General features: G+C 32.9%; 1 protein-coding gene across 1 annotated transcript in view; it reads right to left on the bottom strand.

Moving 5' to 3' along the window:
• Positions 1-11,711, bottom strand: part of LOC139491753 (zinc finger C3H1 domain-containing protein-like) — a 68,749-nt gene extending 57,038 nt beyond the window's left edge. The window contains exons 1-12 of the mRNA XM_071279588.1: positions 11,141-11,711; positions 9,639-10,294; positions 9,155-9,299; positions 7,481-7,761; positions 6,883-7,077; positions 5,895-6,284; positions 5,249-5,461; positions 4,481-4,567; positions 3,149-3,310; positions 2,260-2,528; positions 1,491-1,665; positions 675-851 (exon numbers count right to left, since the gene is read on the bottom strand). Of these exons, the coding sequence (XP_071135689.1) occupies positions 675-851; positions 1,491-1,665; positions 2,260-2,528; positions 3,149-3,310; positions 4,481-4,567; positions 5,249-5,461; positions 5,895-6,284; positions 6,883-7,077; positions 7,481-7,761; positions 9,155-9,299; positions 9,639-10,294; positions 11,141-11,591 (3,201 nt within the window). The 5' untranslated portion in view covers positions 11,592-11,711. The remainder of the gene's footprint in view (positions 1-674; positions 852-1,490; positions 1,666-2,259; positions 2,529-3,148; positions 3,311-4,480; positions 4,568-5,248; positions 5,462-5,894; positions 6,285-6,882; positions 7,078-7,480; positions 7,762-9,154; positions 9,300-9,638; positions 10,295-11,140) is intronic.
• Positions 11,712-12,889: the final 1,178 nt, after the last annotated feature.

The raw sequence follows: 12,889 nt of genomic DNA, 5'->3' as shown, positions 1-12,889 counted from the left end.
GAAGTGATTTTTGGGAAGGAAATTGAGGTCTGATACTTAAACAAGTGATTTTTATGTCATTATCCTAGATTCAGTACAAGGTCATCACCTGAAATGACCTGGTCATCCTAGACAACACAGATGTTGGTTCTGATAAGTTTAGAAACATAATTAGTCCCTGGATCATTAGTATTCTATATTTAAAGCTACACTAATATTAAATCACTTCTTCTAGTGATTAATTTGTACTACTTAAATAGGCGATTATTAAAGAAAGACAACTCTAACTTCCAACCTCTATGGAAATAATGTTACTTGAATCAGTGATTTTAAGTAAGTCCCCTGACTGGTTAAATAACCCGCTACGCGCGTTATTCAGTGTGCACCAATTTTTTTATGTTATTTCTTCATAGACAGAAAAAATATTACAGTCATTCCTTAATTAATTAGTATCCAGGCACAAATCTTCAGTTGGAAGTTTGGATTGAAAGTGCGAAAAAGAAGATAGAGAGTGAAATAAACAAGTTATTTCACAACGAGATATAGTTCAGTGAGATTATCTGATTTATCACAATGGGAAACTTATATAAAAATTACGATCATCTATGTAATAAATTTCCATAACTGATAACATTTAGCACCTATATTTAAAATGTAATATCAAATCAAGAATTGGAATTTAAAGGTCCACTAACCTCATTTACAACTGTAACAGAAAGATCAGCCACTCTGTTTTTGCCACCTGCTTTAGCCACTACTGACCGTGGCTTGTAAGATACTCCATACACCCTTTGACCCATTGCCAATAATAGTTTTTCTTTCTCTTTGAAAATTGTCATCTTTTTCTGAACCTGTTCTTTAAACTGCCTTGCCTGTAAAAACATAAAAAATGTGTCCATAGGATATCATATACTTCTTGAAAGTGTATATATATCAAAACATCTAGTAGTAGTATGTATATCTTGAAGAAATTAAATGTAAATTTTCAAAAACTCTTTCATTTTTTTTTTTTTTTTTTAATATAATCATCCATTGACAATTAAATGGTAAATAACCGAGTTTCTAAGTAATATTAGTGAATTTCTGCTTGCACAGACCACAAATTATACTTAGAGTCTAGTGGTACTCTGTCTGAAGACAAAACAAGAATCACTAGAATACTAAGACCTCACAGTGATTGTCAGTTTTGTAAGAAACAATTTGTTCTATTAATTTTTCATCCAAAGTATTATCTTATCATGTATCAAGAGCAAATACCATTGTGGTTTCAAATTTCTTTAATAAGGAACCATTTTCACGAGTTGAGGAAAATTAATATTTTTATTTTGAGCTTTCATCAAACTTTATCTAAAAGTATATAATTTATGTAACACTTAAATGTGTATCCAACTTTTATCATGTACGTAAATAACAAGAATTAGTATCTTGTCAAATCAAGTATTTCTTCATAATTAATACATAACTGAACTGAAATATTTTTTCAATAAATGAAACTATAAATAAACACTTACCTGCTTTCTATTCTTTTCAAAATGTTCTTTAAAGAAAGTCAACAAGTTATCAGCTTTAGATAATTGCTCTTTCAACATATCTACTTTCTCCTGGGACTGTTTCATATGTTTCTGGAATTTAGCTGTATTACCCAGCAATATTTTAAATTGGCCTTGCTCTTTTATGATTTCAGATCTAAAAAGAAAAGTTTGATATTAAAAATAAAACGGACATTGTAATGGATAATATGGGATGTGTGTGTTATCAATTTATGACAAAAAATACTTTCAGTAGCATGATAAAACCAGCGTCAAGATACCATGCTTTGATTGCTTTTAGCAATATTTTTTCTAGGAATTCAGGTTAACAATTACAAAGGTATGTGGATTTTCTTTTTTTTCTTTTACATTAAATAGGTATTGGAAGATTACTTTTTTGTTCTTGTTCATATTGTAAATAAAAACTTTTGATGAACCTAAACATATTTGTGAAGTTCTTAACATTTCTGAACTATAGAATATCTTTTCATATTGTAAATATAGCTATATTTTTTATCCAATTGAAATGTGATATTTTCCTTTGAATTCCTCTACATAACATACAACAGTAATATGAAAATAAATAGATGTAGGGTTTATATGCCTATATCTATACTGCTATGTACTTTTCCCAGATTCCATTGTCAACTTGCAGCAATTGGCAAACAAACTTTGAATAACAACTGTCACAAAATATACTACTGAAAAAAACATTTCGGATAAAACTACCACAATTATATTTGTTTCCTACCTCTGTTTAACAATATCATCTTCAAACTGTTTAATGATGGTTTTCTCCGATTGCATAGGATCAACAAACTGTAAGTCTCTACTGACTGGTTTAGGACTCAGTTTCTTGGTTGCCTTTGGATCAACATTTTTCTGAATTTCTTTGCCGACTGTTTTTGGAACAATTTTTTTCTGAATTTGTCTGGCGCCTGGCTTTGGAATTATCTTTTTCTGAATTTCTTCAGTAACTGACTTTGGATCTACCGGCCTTCTATTATCCAACTCCTGGAGCTGTAATACAGAACAATAAGTTTATTCAAATAATAACTATATCAGCTGCAGTAACATACTAAAGTTACTCAAAACATGATATATTAGGGTTGTTCTGTTAAGGCCTCAGAAGGCACACCATAAATCTCATCTATAGGTGGGTTTTTTTTATACTCTGAAAACGTAATAGAAATTCTTAAATTCCTCTGTAGATGGTTATCCCATTTTTTAAAGTGCCTTCCTTGCGTAAAATGTATGTTTTAATAGCAGCCCTAATAGAATTTAAAACTAAGTATTCAACGAATAAAACAGAAACAAACAATCAGAAAAGGGTGCATTATAATCCAGATGTGTATTTCATATGGAATACTGCTGGGCATACATCAATTCACTGAAATTTAGTCATTAACTAGATGCATTTATTTATATCCCATCCTTTTAACATTTAAAATTCTATATTACTCTGAATAATCCACTTCCCTTTCAAAATGTAGAACAGCCATCTATCATCCTTTCATTCAATACCAAATCCATCAAATAAATACTAGCAAAATGAGTGAGGCAATACTATTTGCGACTATCCCTGCCATAGTATCCCTGCCACTATGGCAGAGGCAGAAAAATCAGGACCCAAAACTTACCTCAGAGTTTCTTCTTGCTTCCTTGAGAAATGAATCTAACCCTCCAATAAAATCACTGGCCTGAAATTGTGGTTTTTGTAGTGGCTGCAGAGGAGAGGCATCTATCTTCTGACCTAGACCTACAAAAGATGCTTCATACGGGTCTTGTCCTGGTTCATAAGCCTAAAGCATAAAATAACACAAATGTCATCTGATATCATCCATAATAGCTTCGAAGACCATGCAATTAACAGTTATTATAGATAAATAAAACTAAAACTTGAGGAACTGCAACAGATCATTTCATGTAGATCAGTGTTGCTGCTCTAATCCTGGTATCTATGATGAATTTATCTACATTACTCTAGCAATAAAGGAAAGAAACCATTTTCTCCAATTGAAGTAAGACATCAACATAAAAGAATAAGATTATCTAATTAGATTTATTATCTTAGTATCAGTATTGAGAGTCCTTACTCAAATTTGAGAAAAAAACACTGAATAAAATTATCTGACTTTGGAAATGACATGACTTAGTACATGTAGTACATTGCCTTTGTAATCCTATATATGGAACTCAAATAGATTTCTATTTTATTTTTTGCTCATTGTAGAAGGCAGTATGATGACCTATAGTTGCTTACATCCATGCATTTAGTCTCTGGTGGATAATTGTCTCAGGGCTATTCCAGAAAAAAATGTATGGGGGGTTGGAAGGCACATTGTATTAATAATACATGGGTGATGGGTATCAGAGCAACTTTTCACACTATAATGCACTATAATTCTCAATTACAATTGTCTTGGTGGCGGGTGCTGACAAAAACTGCCTTCCAACCCCCCATACATTTTTTTCTGGAATAGCCCTCATTGGCAAACATACCATATCTATTTATTTAAAATATTTTTGCCATATCCCGTTTTGTTTCTAATCAACACAAGAATGGATTTTTTGATTATGTGATTACTTGACCATTTGTATAGTGATTATGTGATTACTTGACCATTTGTAGAGTGATTATGTGATTACTTGACCAGTTGTAGAGTGATTATGTGATTACTTGACCAGTTGTAGAGTGATTATGTGATTACTTGACCGGTTGTAGAGTGATTATGTGATTACTCGACCATTTGTAGAGTGATTATGTGATTACTTGACCATTTGTAGAGTGATTATGTGATTACTTGACCATTTGTATAGTGATTATTTGATTACCAGACAAAAAATGTCAAGATCATTTGATTATTTGATAATCTAGGACTGTTTTTTTCATTATTTGATTATTAATTTATGATTACTTGGACACCCGGGCCTCAAGAATGACAATAAAATAAATAAACCCTCAATTGTACCTCCTGTTCTTCCTCCTCCTCATCGTCATCCTCTTCACTAGTGGTGTCTTCATTAGGGTTGATAATGATGGGTTTATGTATTGGTACCTGTTTAGATAAAATAGGAAATATAATGCAAATTTTTAAGTGCGATTTTATAAGTATTTTAAATTGAAGACTCATGAAATGTATATTAAAAGAATAGTAACCCTGTTTACCAAAAAATCATACCAGTTAAATTGATTGATAGTAACACTGAATTGTTTATGACTTAAGAGGCATTTCTAATTTCATCATGTGATAATTTATGCAAATTGCCGGATATTAACCCTTTCCTCCATTGATATTTTATTTGTACATACTTGATTCGCATAGAATTTTTTCAATAAAAAAAAAATCATCAGGTTTAAAATATCAATGCATTGCGAAAAGGAATATTTCATCAATGAAATTCCAGTCAGATGTTCTCTTGAATATCCTTTTTATATTAGATACAAATTTTATTAGGTCTGATACAGATTTTTTGCAGTTAAGAAGTTTCAACTGAGGCACTACACAGGCATCAAAAGGCGTCATTATGGAGGAAAATAAGATCACATAAATATTGAATGTTCATGCAGTAAAACCATGTTCAACAAGAACAACATATAATTACGCTAATAATACTTTCAAAATATTAAGCTTGCTTAATTTTAAATAAATGAAAAACTCTACCAATTACGTATGATAAATCTATAAAACAAAAAATGAGCACAGTAATGTCAGTTCTTTCCCTTTTCTCCAACTGACCTTTATCCTTGTTATCTCAACTGTTCTTGGTTTGACAGCATCACTTGGACTAGGTGACTGTCCTCTTGGACTAGGTGACTGTACTCTAGGGCTTGGTGACTGTACTCTAGGGCTTGGTGACTGTACTCTAGGGCTTGGTGACTGTACTCTAGAACTTGGTGATTGGACACATGGTGTTGATGGAGAAGACCTTCCTGAAGTTGCACCTAATGACTGTGAAAAACAAAATTAAAAAATCACAGGTTCACACATTTTGCATCATCATTTTTTAACTTTTTCAAAAATGAACTTCAACTCTTATTATGACACAATATTTTTTTATTTGTTTTTTTTTGCCACAAAAGTAAAGTATTTACTCATAGTTAAAGAAAAGAATAACTCCAGGTTATTTTAATAAAACTTTTCAATTTCCTAGAACCAAAAAGTTGTATATTTTTCCATGCAGATACTATATTCAACAAGTTTGACCTTTGGCGGCTGAATGCACGTTTGTCCCCCCGTTTACATAACTCCCTATATACAAATCCCTACTAAAGTTAAATTCTTGTGGCTTTGAGCTTTAAAAATTATGATATGCCATCAACTTTATCTAAAATTATGTACTGGACGCGGCACCAAAACATAATGTTCTACTATAGTCACTTACATCTTCATTCATTGCTTTAACCATCCTTATTTTCCTGTTTGCCAAGGACTGTAATAGCTTGGCCCGTAACAGTGCTTCCTCATCATCATCCACTTCATCTTCTTCCTCAGGTGGGGGTGGGGGGATTGGAAGCCCTGGTGGTGGGGGTGGAGGTAGTAGTAAATAAGGCTCTGGTGGCAGCGGTGGGAATTCTTCTAATGGCAGTGGTGGAGGTTCCTCTGGTGGGGGTGGTGGTGGGGGCCAGTCTGATGGTAAAGGTGGCGGAAGTGGGGGTGGTTGTGGTTCCATAGGCATCACAGGCATGGTCTCCAGGAATGGAATCTGTCTGTTGTGGTCCATCCAGCCATATGCTTGAAAGGAGGGATCTGGTATATAGTCTTGATAATATCCCTGAAAATGTATATAAATAATATTTTACAGTTATTGACATAGTTTAAGAACAGATCATTTTATTTGACCAAACGTAATTATTTTTAACAGATCTTTAAAATTATTGATATTAAAATACAGATGTCTTTAATAAGCTGGTCATAGATTTTTTTTAGAGATTGCATGTTTATCAGGTGTTGGAGTGTTAACTTTTTATTTGTTATTGTTATGTAACTGTATTCAAACCATTGTCATCTGAAAATTTACTTCAAATTTCTACATTTACAGAGAAAATAACACTAATTAAAAGTGGTGCAATAAAAGTTTATTTCTTTTATTTTGGTTCATTTATATGTTACAGTTTCCAACTTTTGAGTGACGTCCATTTTTGCCCTCCAGTATACATTTTTATATGGAGCCAGCTGAAGCCGCCTTTGGGTATGGGTTTTTCTCCCTGTGTTAAAGACACATTGGTGACCTTCAGTTGTTTTCTACTCAGTCATGTCTTTTGGCTGGTTGTTGTCTCTTTGACACATTCCCCATAAATTTCCATTCTCAATATTATTGACAGATAAAAAATTCTTAACTAATGTTTTTTTCTTATAAAGTGGGTACAAACCGGCATCATTAGAGACTGCTGTGGAAAATTAAAGAATTCTTGGTCCATTTGTAAATCTTCCATTCCTTGTCCAATATCTAATGGAGAGTCTGGGTTACTGTCTATATCCATTTCTACTGGTTCATAATTATCTTGTAAGACAGGAGGCGCCACCTGTCCTTCACTGCTGTCAACTCTCTTTCTCTTAGTAGACTCCTTTGAAGAAAAATATTAGAGAATTTCATATAAAGATTATAAACAAAATGAAAACATATTCTTAATATGAACCCAATTTCATAGAAAAATGTCACTGTTTAACATGCTTAAGTAGTTATATCACAGCCACAGACTCGAAATTAAAAAATCCATTCCTGAAGGAAATAACTAGTTCGCCAATCAAACAGTGAGAAGAAAAATGTAATGCTATAATTCAAATCTCTATGAGAAAACAGAGCAAAGAAGTTATATCAAATTTGACAAATTTTAAGACTTTTGCTATAAAAAAAAAGAACCTGAAGAATATCATGGCTCAGTGCCAGTACATACATCATTTTACAATCTTGGTACATCTTTTGAAATATGGAGTCAAGAAAGATAATTATGATAACCCTGTACTAACCCTTCTGTATCCAGCCAGGTCAATACTATCTAATGCTTTCTGATCACCCAACATCAACAAGAAACGTCGAACTTGTTCCTTAGGATCGTCTATAGTCAGAATTTTCTGGATTTCACGATTTCGTTTCTGATGATCTCTTCTGTCATCACCATATCTTCTTCTATTAACTTCTTCATTATCTTTTTTCTTTCGTCTCTCATCAGAACGCCTACGTGATATTTGATTGATGACTCTCTGGGACTGATTTCGTGCTCTTGCTGGTCTCTGTGCAGCTACTCTTCCTGTTTAAAATAATCCATATAATCAAAATGTACTTCATAAAACAGATTGATATCCAAAAAGGAAAATGATACCATTAAGGGAAAAACGCTAAATAATTTTTCACGCAAATCTCATTCAAATAGGTGTACATAAAAATTAAGAAAATATGGTTTGATTACCATAGATACAGCTTTCCACCGAGGACGAATTGGTGTATAAGTTGGCAAAATGAGGACTTAAATATGTTGAAATTGGCAAAATGTTCCCAATAAATAAAATTTCAAAGAATCTAGAACTTGTGTGCATTTTATGTAGCTGATCATGATGATGCATATATATACAATGAACACAGTTCACTGGTATGGCAATCACTTATGTGGATTAAAAATGTGGTAAAATCAATTAAAATATCAATTAACATTATTAATTTTATGTAAATTAAGCAGCAAATGATTTTAAAACTTTTTCTTGTTATCAATATTTATTTTTACTTGTTTTACATGCATTAGAACACGAGTGAGACAATTGATTTTCATTTTCTGATCGAATTTATTAGGAAAAAAACATGTGTAGTCTCATGCAAATGCGGTGAAACTTAGTAGGTATTTGTTCTTCACAACAGGCATTCCTGTTTGTTTGTCTACACATACATTGTACATATAGACCAAAGAAGAGAAGACTTCATAAGTATGATTTACTTGTCCTATAGTTGTTAATGTCTGTGTCATTTTGGTCTTTTGTGGATAGTTGTCTCATTGGCAATCATACCACATCTTCTTTTTTATATTGTGTCTAATCCATTTTGCTTTAATTCAGCAAATAAAATATGTTTAAACTATAGACCAACAGTCAAATTCAGTGGAAGAAAACCAATTAATGTCATATGACAAATGTTTAAATAATTTAGAGATACTTTTTTTTTTAATTTTGCGATTTTTAAGAGAAAGGCTAAATTTTTTCAAGGGATATATATGTGATTCTACATCAATTGTAAAGTTATTGCCCTCTCACCAAAATTAACATTTAACTAATACATGTGACACTACAAAACAAATACAGTACCAGCTGACTAGTATGAATTAATTTATTTTCATGTGTATCAATTTTCATGGATTGAGGAAAACTTGCATTTTCCATGATATTTGATTGTGTGGCATTACTTAAGTATCTGTATCTTCCAAAATAAAAGCAGTGCTTTGTTGACCTTTTAAATTTATGGTTCCCTGTAAAATCCATGAAAATAGGTATAATAATGAATCCACAGTATATTTATTCAATGATCAAAAATCATCATATGATTATGCAATCTCCCTCCCCCCCCCCTAAAATTTACAATAACATATCTAAATAGAACATTTCATAATTACTGAAATACTTGATAATCATGATAATTGTCATAATAAAAAAACTTACTATTTTCTGGTCTTTTCTTGGGCGATTTAGATTTAGATTTTTGTCTTTTGGCCTCTTCATTTTGTACTTGTAACTTTTCTGTCTGTGAAAGTGATGATGCTAAAGCAATTCTTCTCAACTCTAACTCGTCTAGATCTTCTTCGTCCTAAAAAAGACATATCACACCACACTGAAAATGTAAGCATATATACATACATCAAACTCTACATTAAACTTTTTTTTATAATCGTTAAAAAATTATGCAGTTGTACATTGTGTTACATGTAAGTACTCCTTATTCTCATAGGATTTTACCATTTCTATACAAAAGTTAAATGCATGTATTTCCAAGATTTATTCTTGAAGCCTGAAAAATATGATAACTGAAATCAAGAGATTAGATCATGATGATAAAAGAATATTAGCAATAAATAATTGAACTGACTTTTCTATGAATTTTTCATCTTTATTATTTTTGGGGGTCTCTATGTGTTACAATGCAAACCTCTGTTTGGATTTCATCATCTGCTACAACTTTCTGCTCAGAATCTGCATCTTCTGCAACCTGTTCTAAAGAGACATTATCTTGACCGTGATCTTCAGTGACATCCTCTTGATCTTGACCTTCGGTGACATCATCTTGACTTTGACCTTCAGTGACATCATCTTGACCTTGATCTTCAGTGATGTCATCTTGACCTTGACCTTCGATGACATCATCATCATCTAATACAATGACCTCTGGTGGTGGAGGTTCGATGATCATGACATCTTTATCCTCGTCACTTTCACCATCTCCAGCTTTTTCCTCTGTTGTGTTCAAAATTTCTATACTTTCTTCATTTCTAACTTTCCCCGACTCAAGAGAATTAGGATTTTCAGTCTCAACTTCTACTTCAGTTACCTCAGTCAAGTTTTCACTATTATTATTCCTGTTTGAATTTTCTTTTGAATCAGATGAATTTTCATTCGGTATATTATTCATAATTTCAGTAGTTTTTAATGACCCTTGTTTCTCTTGATTTATCTTGTCTTTGTGTTCTAGCATTTTGATCCTGTCTTCAACACCTTGTAGTTCTGATTTATATTTGTCTACTGTCTCTTTATATTCCTTACTATTTTTATCTATCTTGGCATTTCTTAGTTTCCTTTTTGCCCAAACTGTTTATAGTGTTAAGGTTAAAATGAAAGTAAAACAAGGACCATACATGTAACAAAATTATCAGGGCAAAACAAAATTCGAACTTGATCTGTAACAAGTCATGATAAAACAATATACCAAAACATCAAATCAATATCTTCAAGCAAGAAGAAATAAACAGCTGTGCCATGAGCGCATGATACATTTCCTTTATACTTAACAATAGTGATATTGTACAAGTTACTCTTTTAGTGCAACAGTTTGGTTGTCATCAGTTGAATTCAAACATTAATTTATCTTAATCCGTAAACCCATGCAACTTCTTTATTTTCTGTAGCCCTAAAGCATTTAACTACATGTAGTTCTGAATACACCTTATTTCTATTTGTTCGCCATTACTGGACATCACACAGGTTCCCGTATAATTTTGACATCATAATACAAAATATCTGACGCCCCAGTGGAAAAGTGATTGTTGTATGACATCAATAGTTCAACCACGACAGAGTCTTGAATCACTGACCCGGCCGCTTGAACTTTTGACGCATACAATAATCACTTTTCCATTGTGGCATCAGATATTTGTTCTATGACATCAAAATTTTACGGGAACCTTTGTGATATCCAGTAATGGCGGACAAATGGCGATAAGGTGTATTACCTATACATGTATCAAATTTATATATTTTTAATGTGACTACTAGTCTTCACAATAAACTTAAATCTAGACTCGAAGGTCAATTTTTGGAAAAGTTTAGTTAGATTTTGTTGGCCCGTATAGATAGTTTTGAACGAAAAGCAATTTTACAGGCCTTGGCATGAAGACTGGAACAATATAAATTTATGAAGCTTAGAAAAAAGGATACATCCAGGAGACGTGTTTGGTGCAGTGTTTGGTGCACTTCGATGTTGATAATCAATAATTTGGATTTTATTTCCAGTATTGGTTACATTCTGTACAGAGGACTTTTTAACTCTTTCTCTGTAATGCTTGAAATCTCTTCGGTCTCTGTCTGACATATGAACTGGATGCTCCTGTGGGCTTACTCTTATTCTATCATACCGAAGTGGTCGGGGAGGGGGTCCACTACGAGTTGTGTAATCCATACAATAATGAGGATTTATGTGAGTTGTACGACGCATATTTTCGGACCTTGTATCCCGCACTGGATGTCTGTAATGTTCTGGTTGTTTGTGAAATCTTGCCTGGTCATCATACTGACTTCTGTAAGACTTCGTCTTTTCGGTATTGTTCTGAGGTTGGGCATCGACTTCATCATCATCTGAAAGTTCACCTTCTTCTTTAGTGTCGTCCATATTTAAAATTGTTTATATAGCGTAAAACATTGATGTACTTTAAGTTGCAAATTTCAAATTTGGAAGAAACGTATCAAAAAGATGGCGTGTAAATCAATGGGAGATAACCTGATAAAAATCGGGTGTTGCTAAACGGCGGAAACGGAAAGGAATACGGAACGGAAACTGAAAACGGAAACAGAAAGAATAAACATTTTTTCTTTTTGGTTATTCATCTACATACATACCCGTAGCCCTTGAAAACAAATAATGACTGTTAAAGTCAACGTTCTGTTCGAATTGTGACTGTAAAAGTCGAGTTTTTGAGGCCAACGAACCCCCCTTTGGAAATTCCTGGCTACGGGCCTGACATAGGCATGTTTTATATAGTTTTACACATATTCACAAGAAAGAAACTTGATAACAAAGAAATGAATTTAAAATAAAAGATTTTTCAGCATAAAGTATTGAAATAATACCAAGAGATGATGAGACTATATAAAAAGAAGATGTGGTATGATTGCCAATGAGACAACTCTCCACAACAGACCAAAAAAAGGCACAGAAATTAACAACTATTGGTCACCGTCACTTTGTGTTCGTCGTCCGATTTCGCCTTTGTTAACTTTTACAAAATTTCTCGGTCTCAGAAACTACATTGTACTGGACCAAATGTTATTGAAAATATGTCTTTTAGGGAGTCCCCTGATAGTTTTGGTTAAACTTTTATCATTGGTGTATCTAGTTTAAAAACTGTGTTGAATAACCCTACCTGCCATCCAAGTAGGCCGACATGGCTAAAATTTAAACATAGGGATAAAATGATAGTGCTGTCTCAGTATTGAAAAACGCTTTGAATAACGAAAACCTTATGTAAAAAACATGCCTAATCTGACATCGGACTCGGACTTCTTTTAACTTGAGTTTTACGCCCTATGTGTATTTCTTCAAATGTGTTTCTACATTTACTAGGTATAGGGGAGGGTTTGGTCTCACAAAACATATCTAACCTCGCCCCATTTTTGCGTCTGTCTCAAGCCAGGACCCTCTGGCCAGTCTTGTATATATATATATTTAATTTAATCTGATTTATATGTTTTGGAGTTAAGTGTGACGCCCATTTTACCTGAATTAGTACACAATTATATTTAGGGGCCAGCTGATACACCTCCGGGTGTGGGATTTTCTCGTGCGTTGAAGACCCATTGGTGGCCTTCGGATATTGTTTGCTCTCTGGTCGAGTTGTTGTCTCTTTGACATATTTCCCGTTTTCATTCTCAATTTTATTAGAATGCTAATTTCTACCTAATGTCCATCCA

This window comes from Mytilus edulis, chromosome 10 (genome assembly GCF_963676685.1).
Source record: "Mytilus edulis chromosome 10, xbMytEdul2.2, whole genome shotgun sequence".
In the NCBI taxonomy this organism is placed as follows: Eukaryota; Metazoa; Mollusca; class Bivalvia; order Mytilida; family Mytilidae; genus Mytilus; species Mytilus edulis.
Note: the sequence above shows the minus strand (reverse complement) of the source record. Positions and strands in the feature narration are given on the sequence as shown.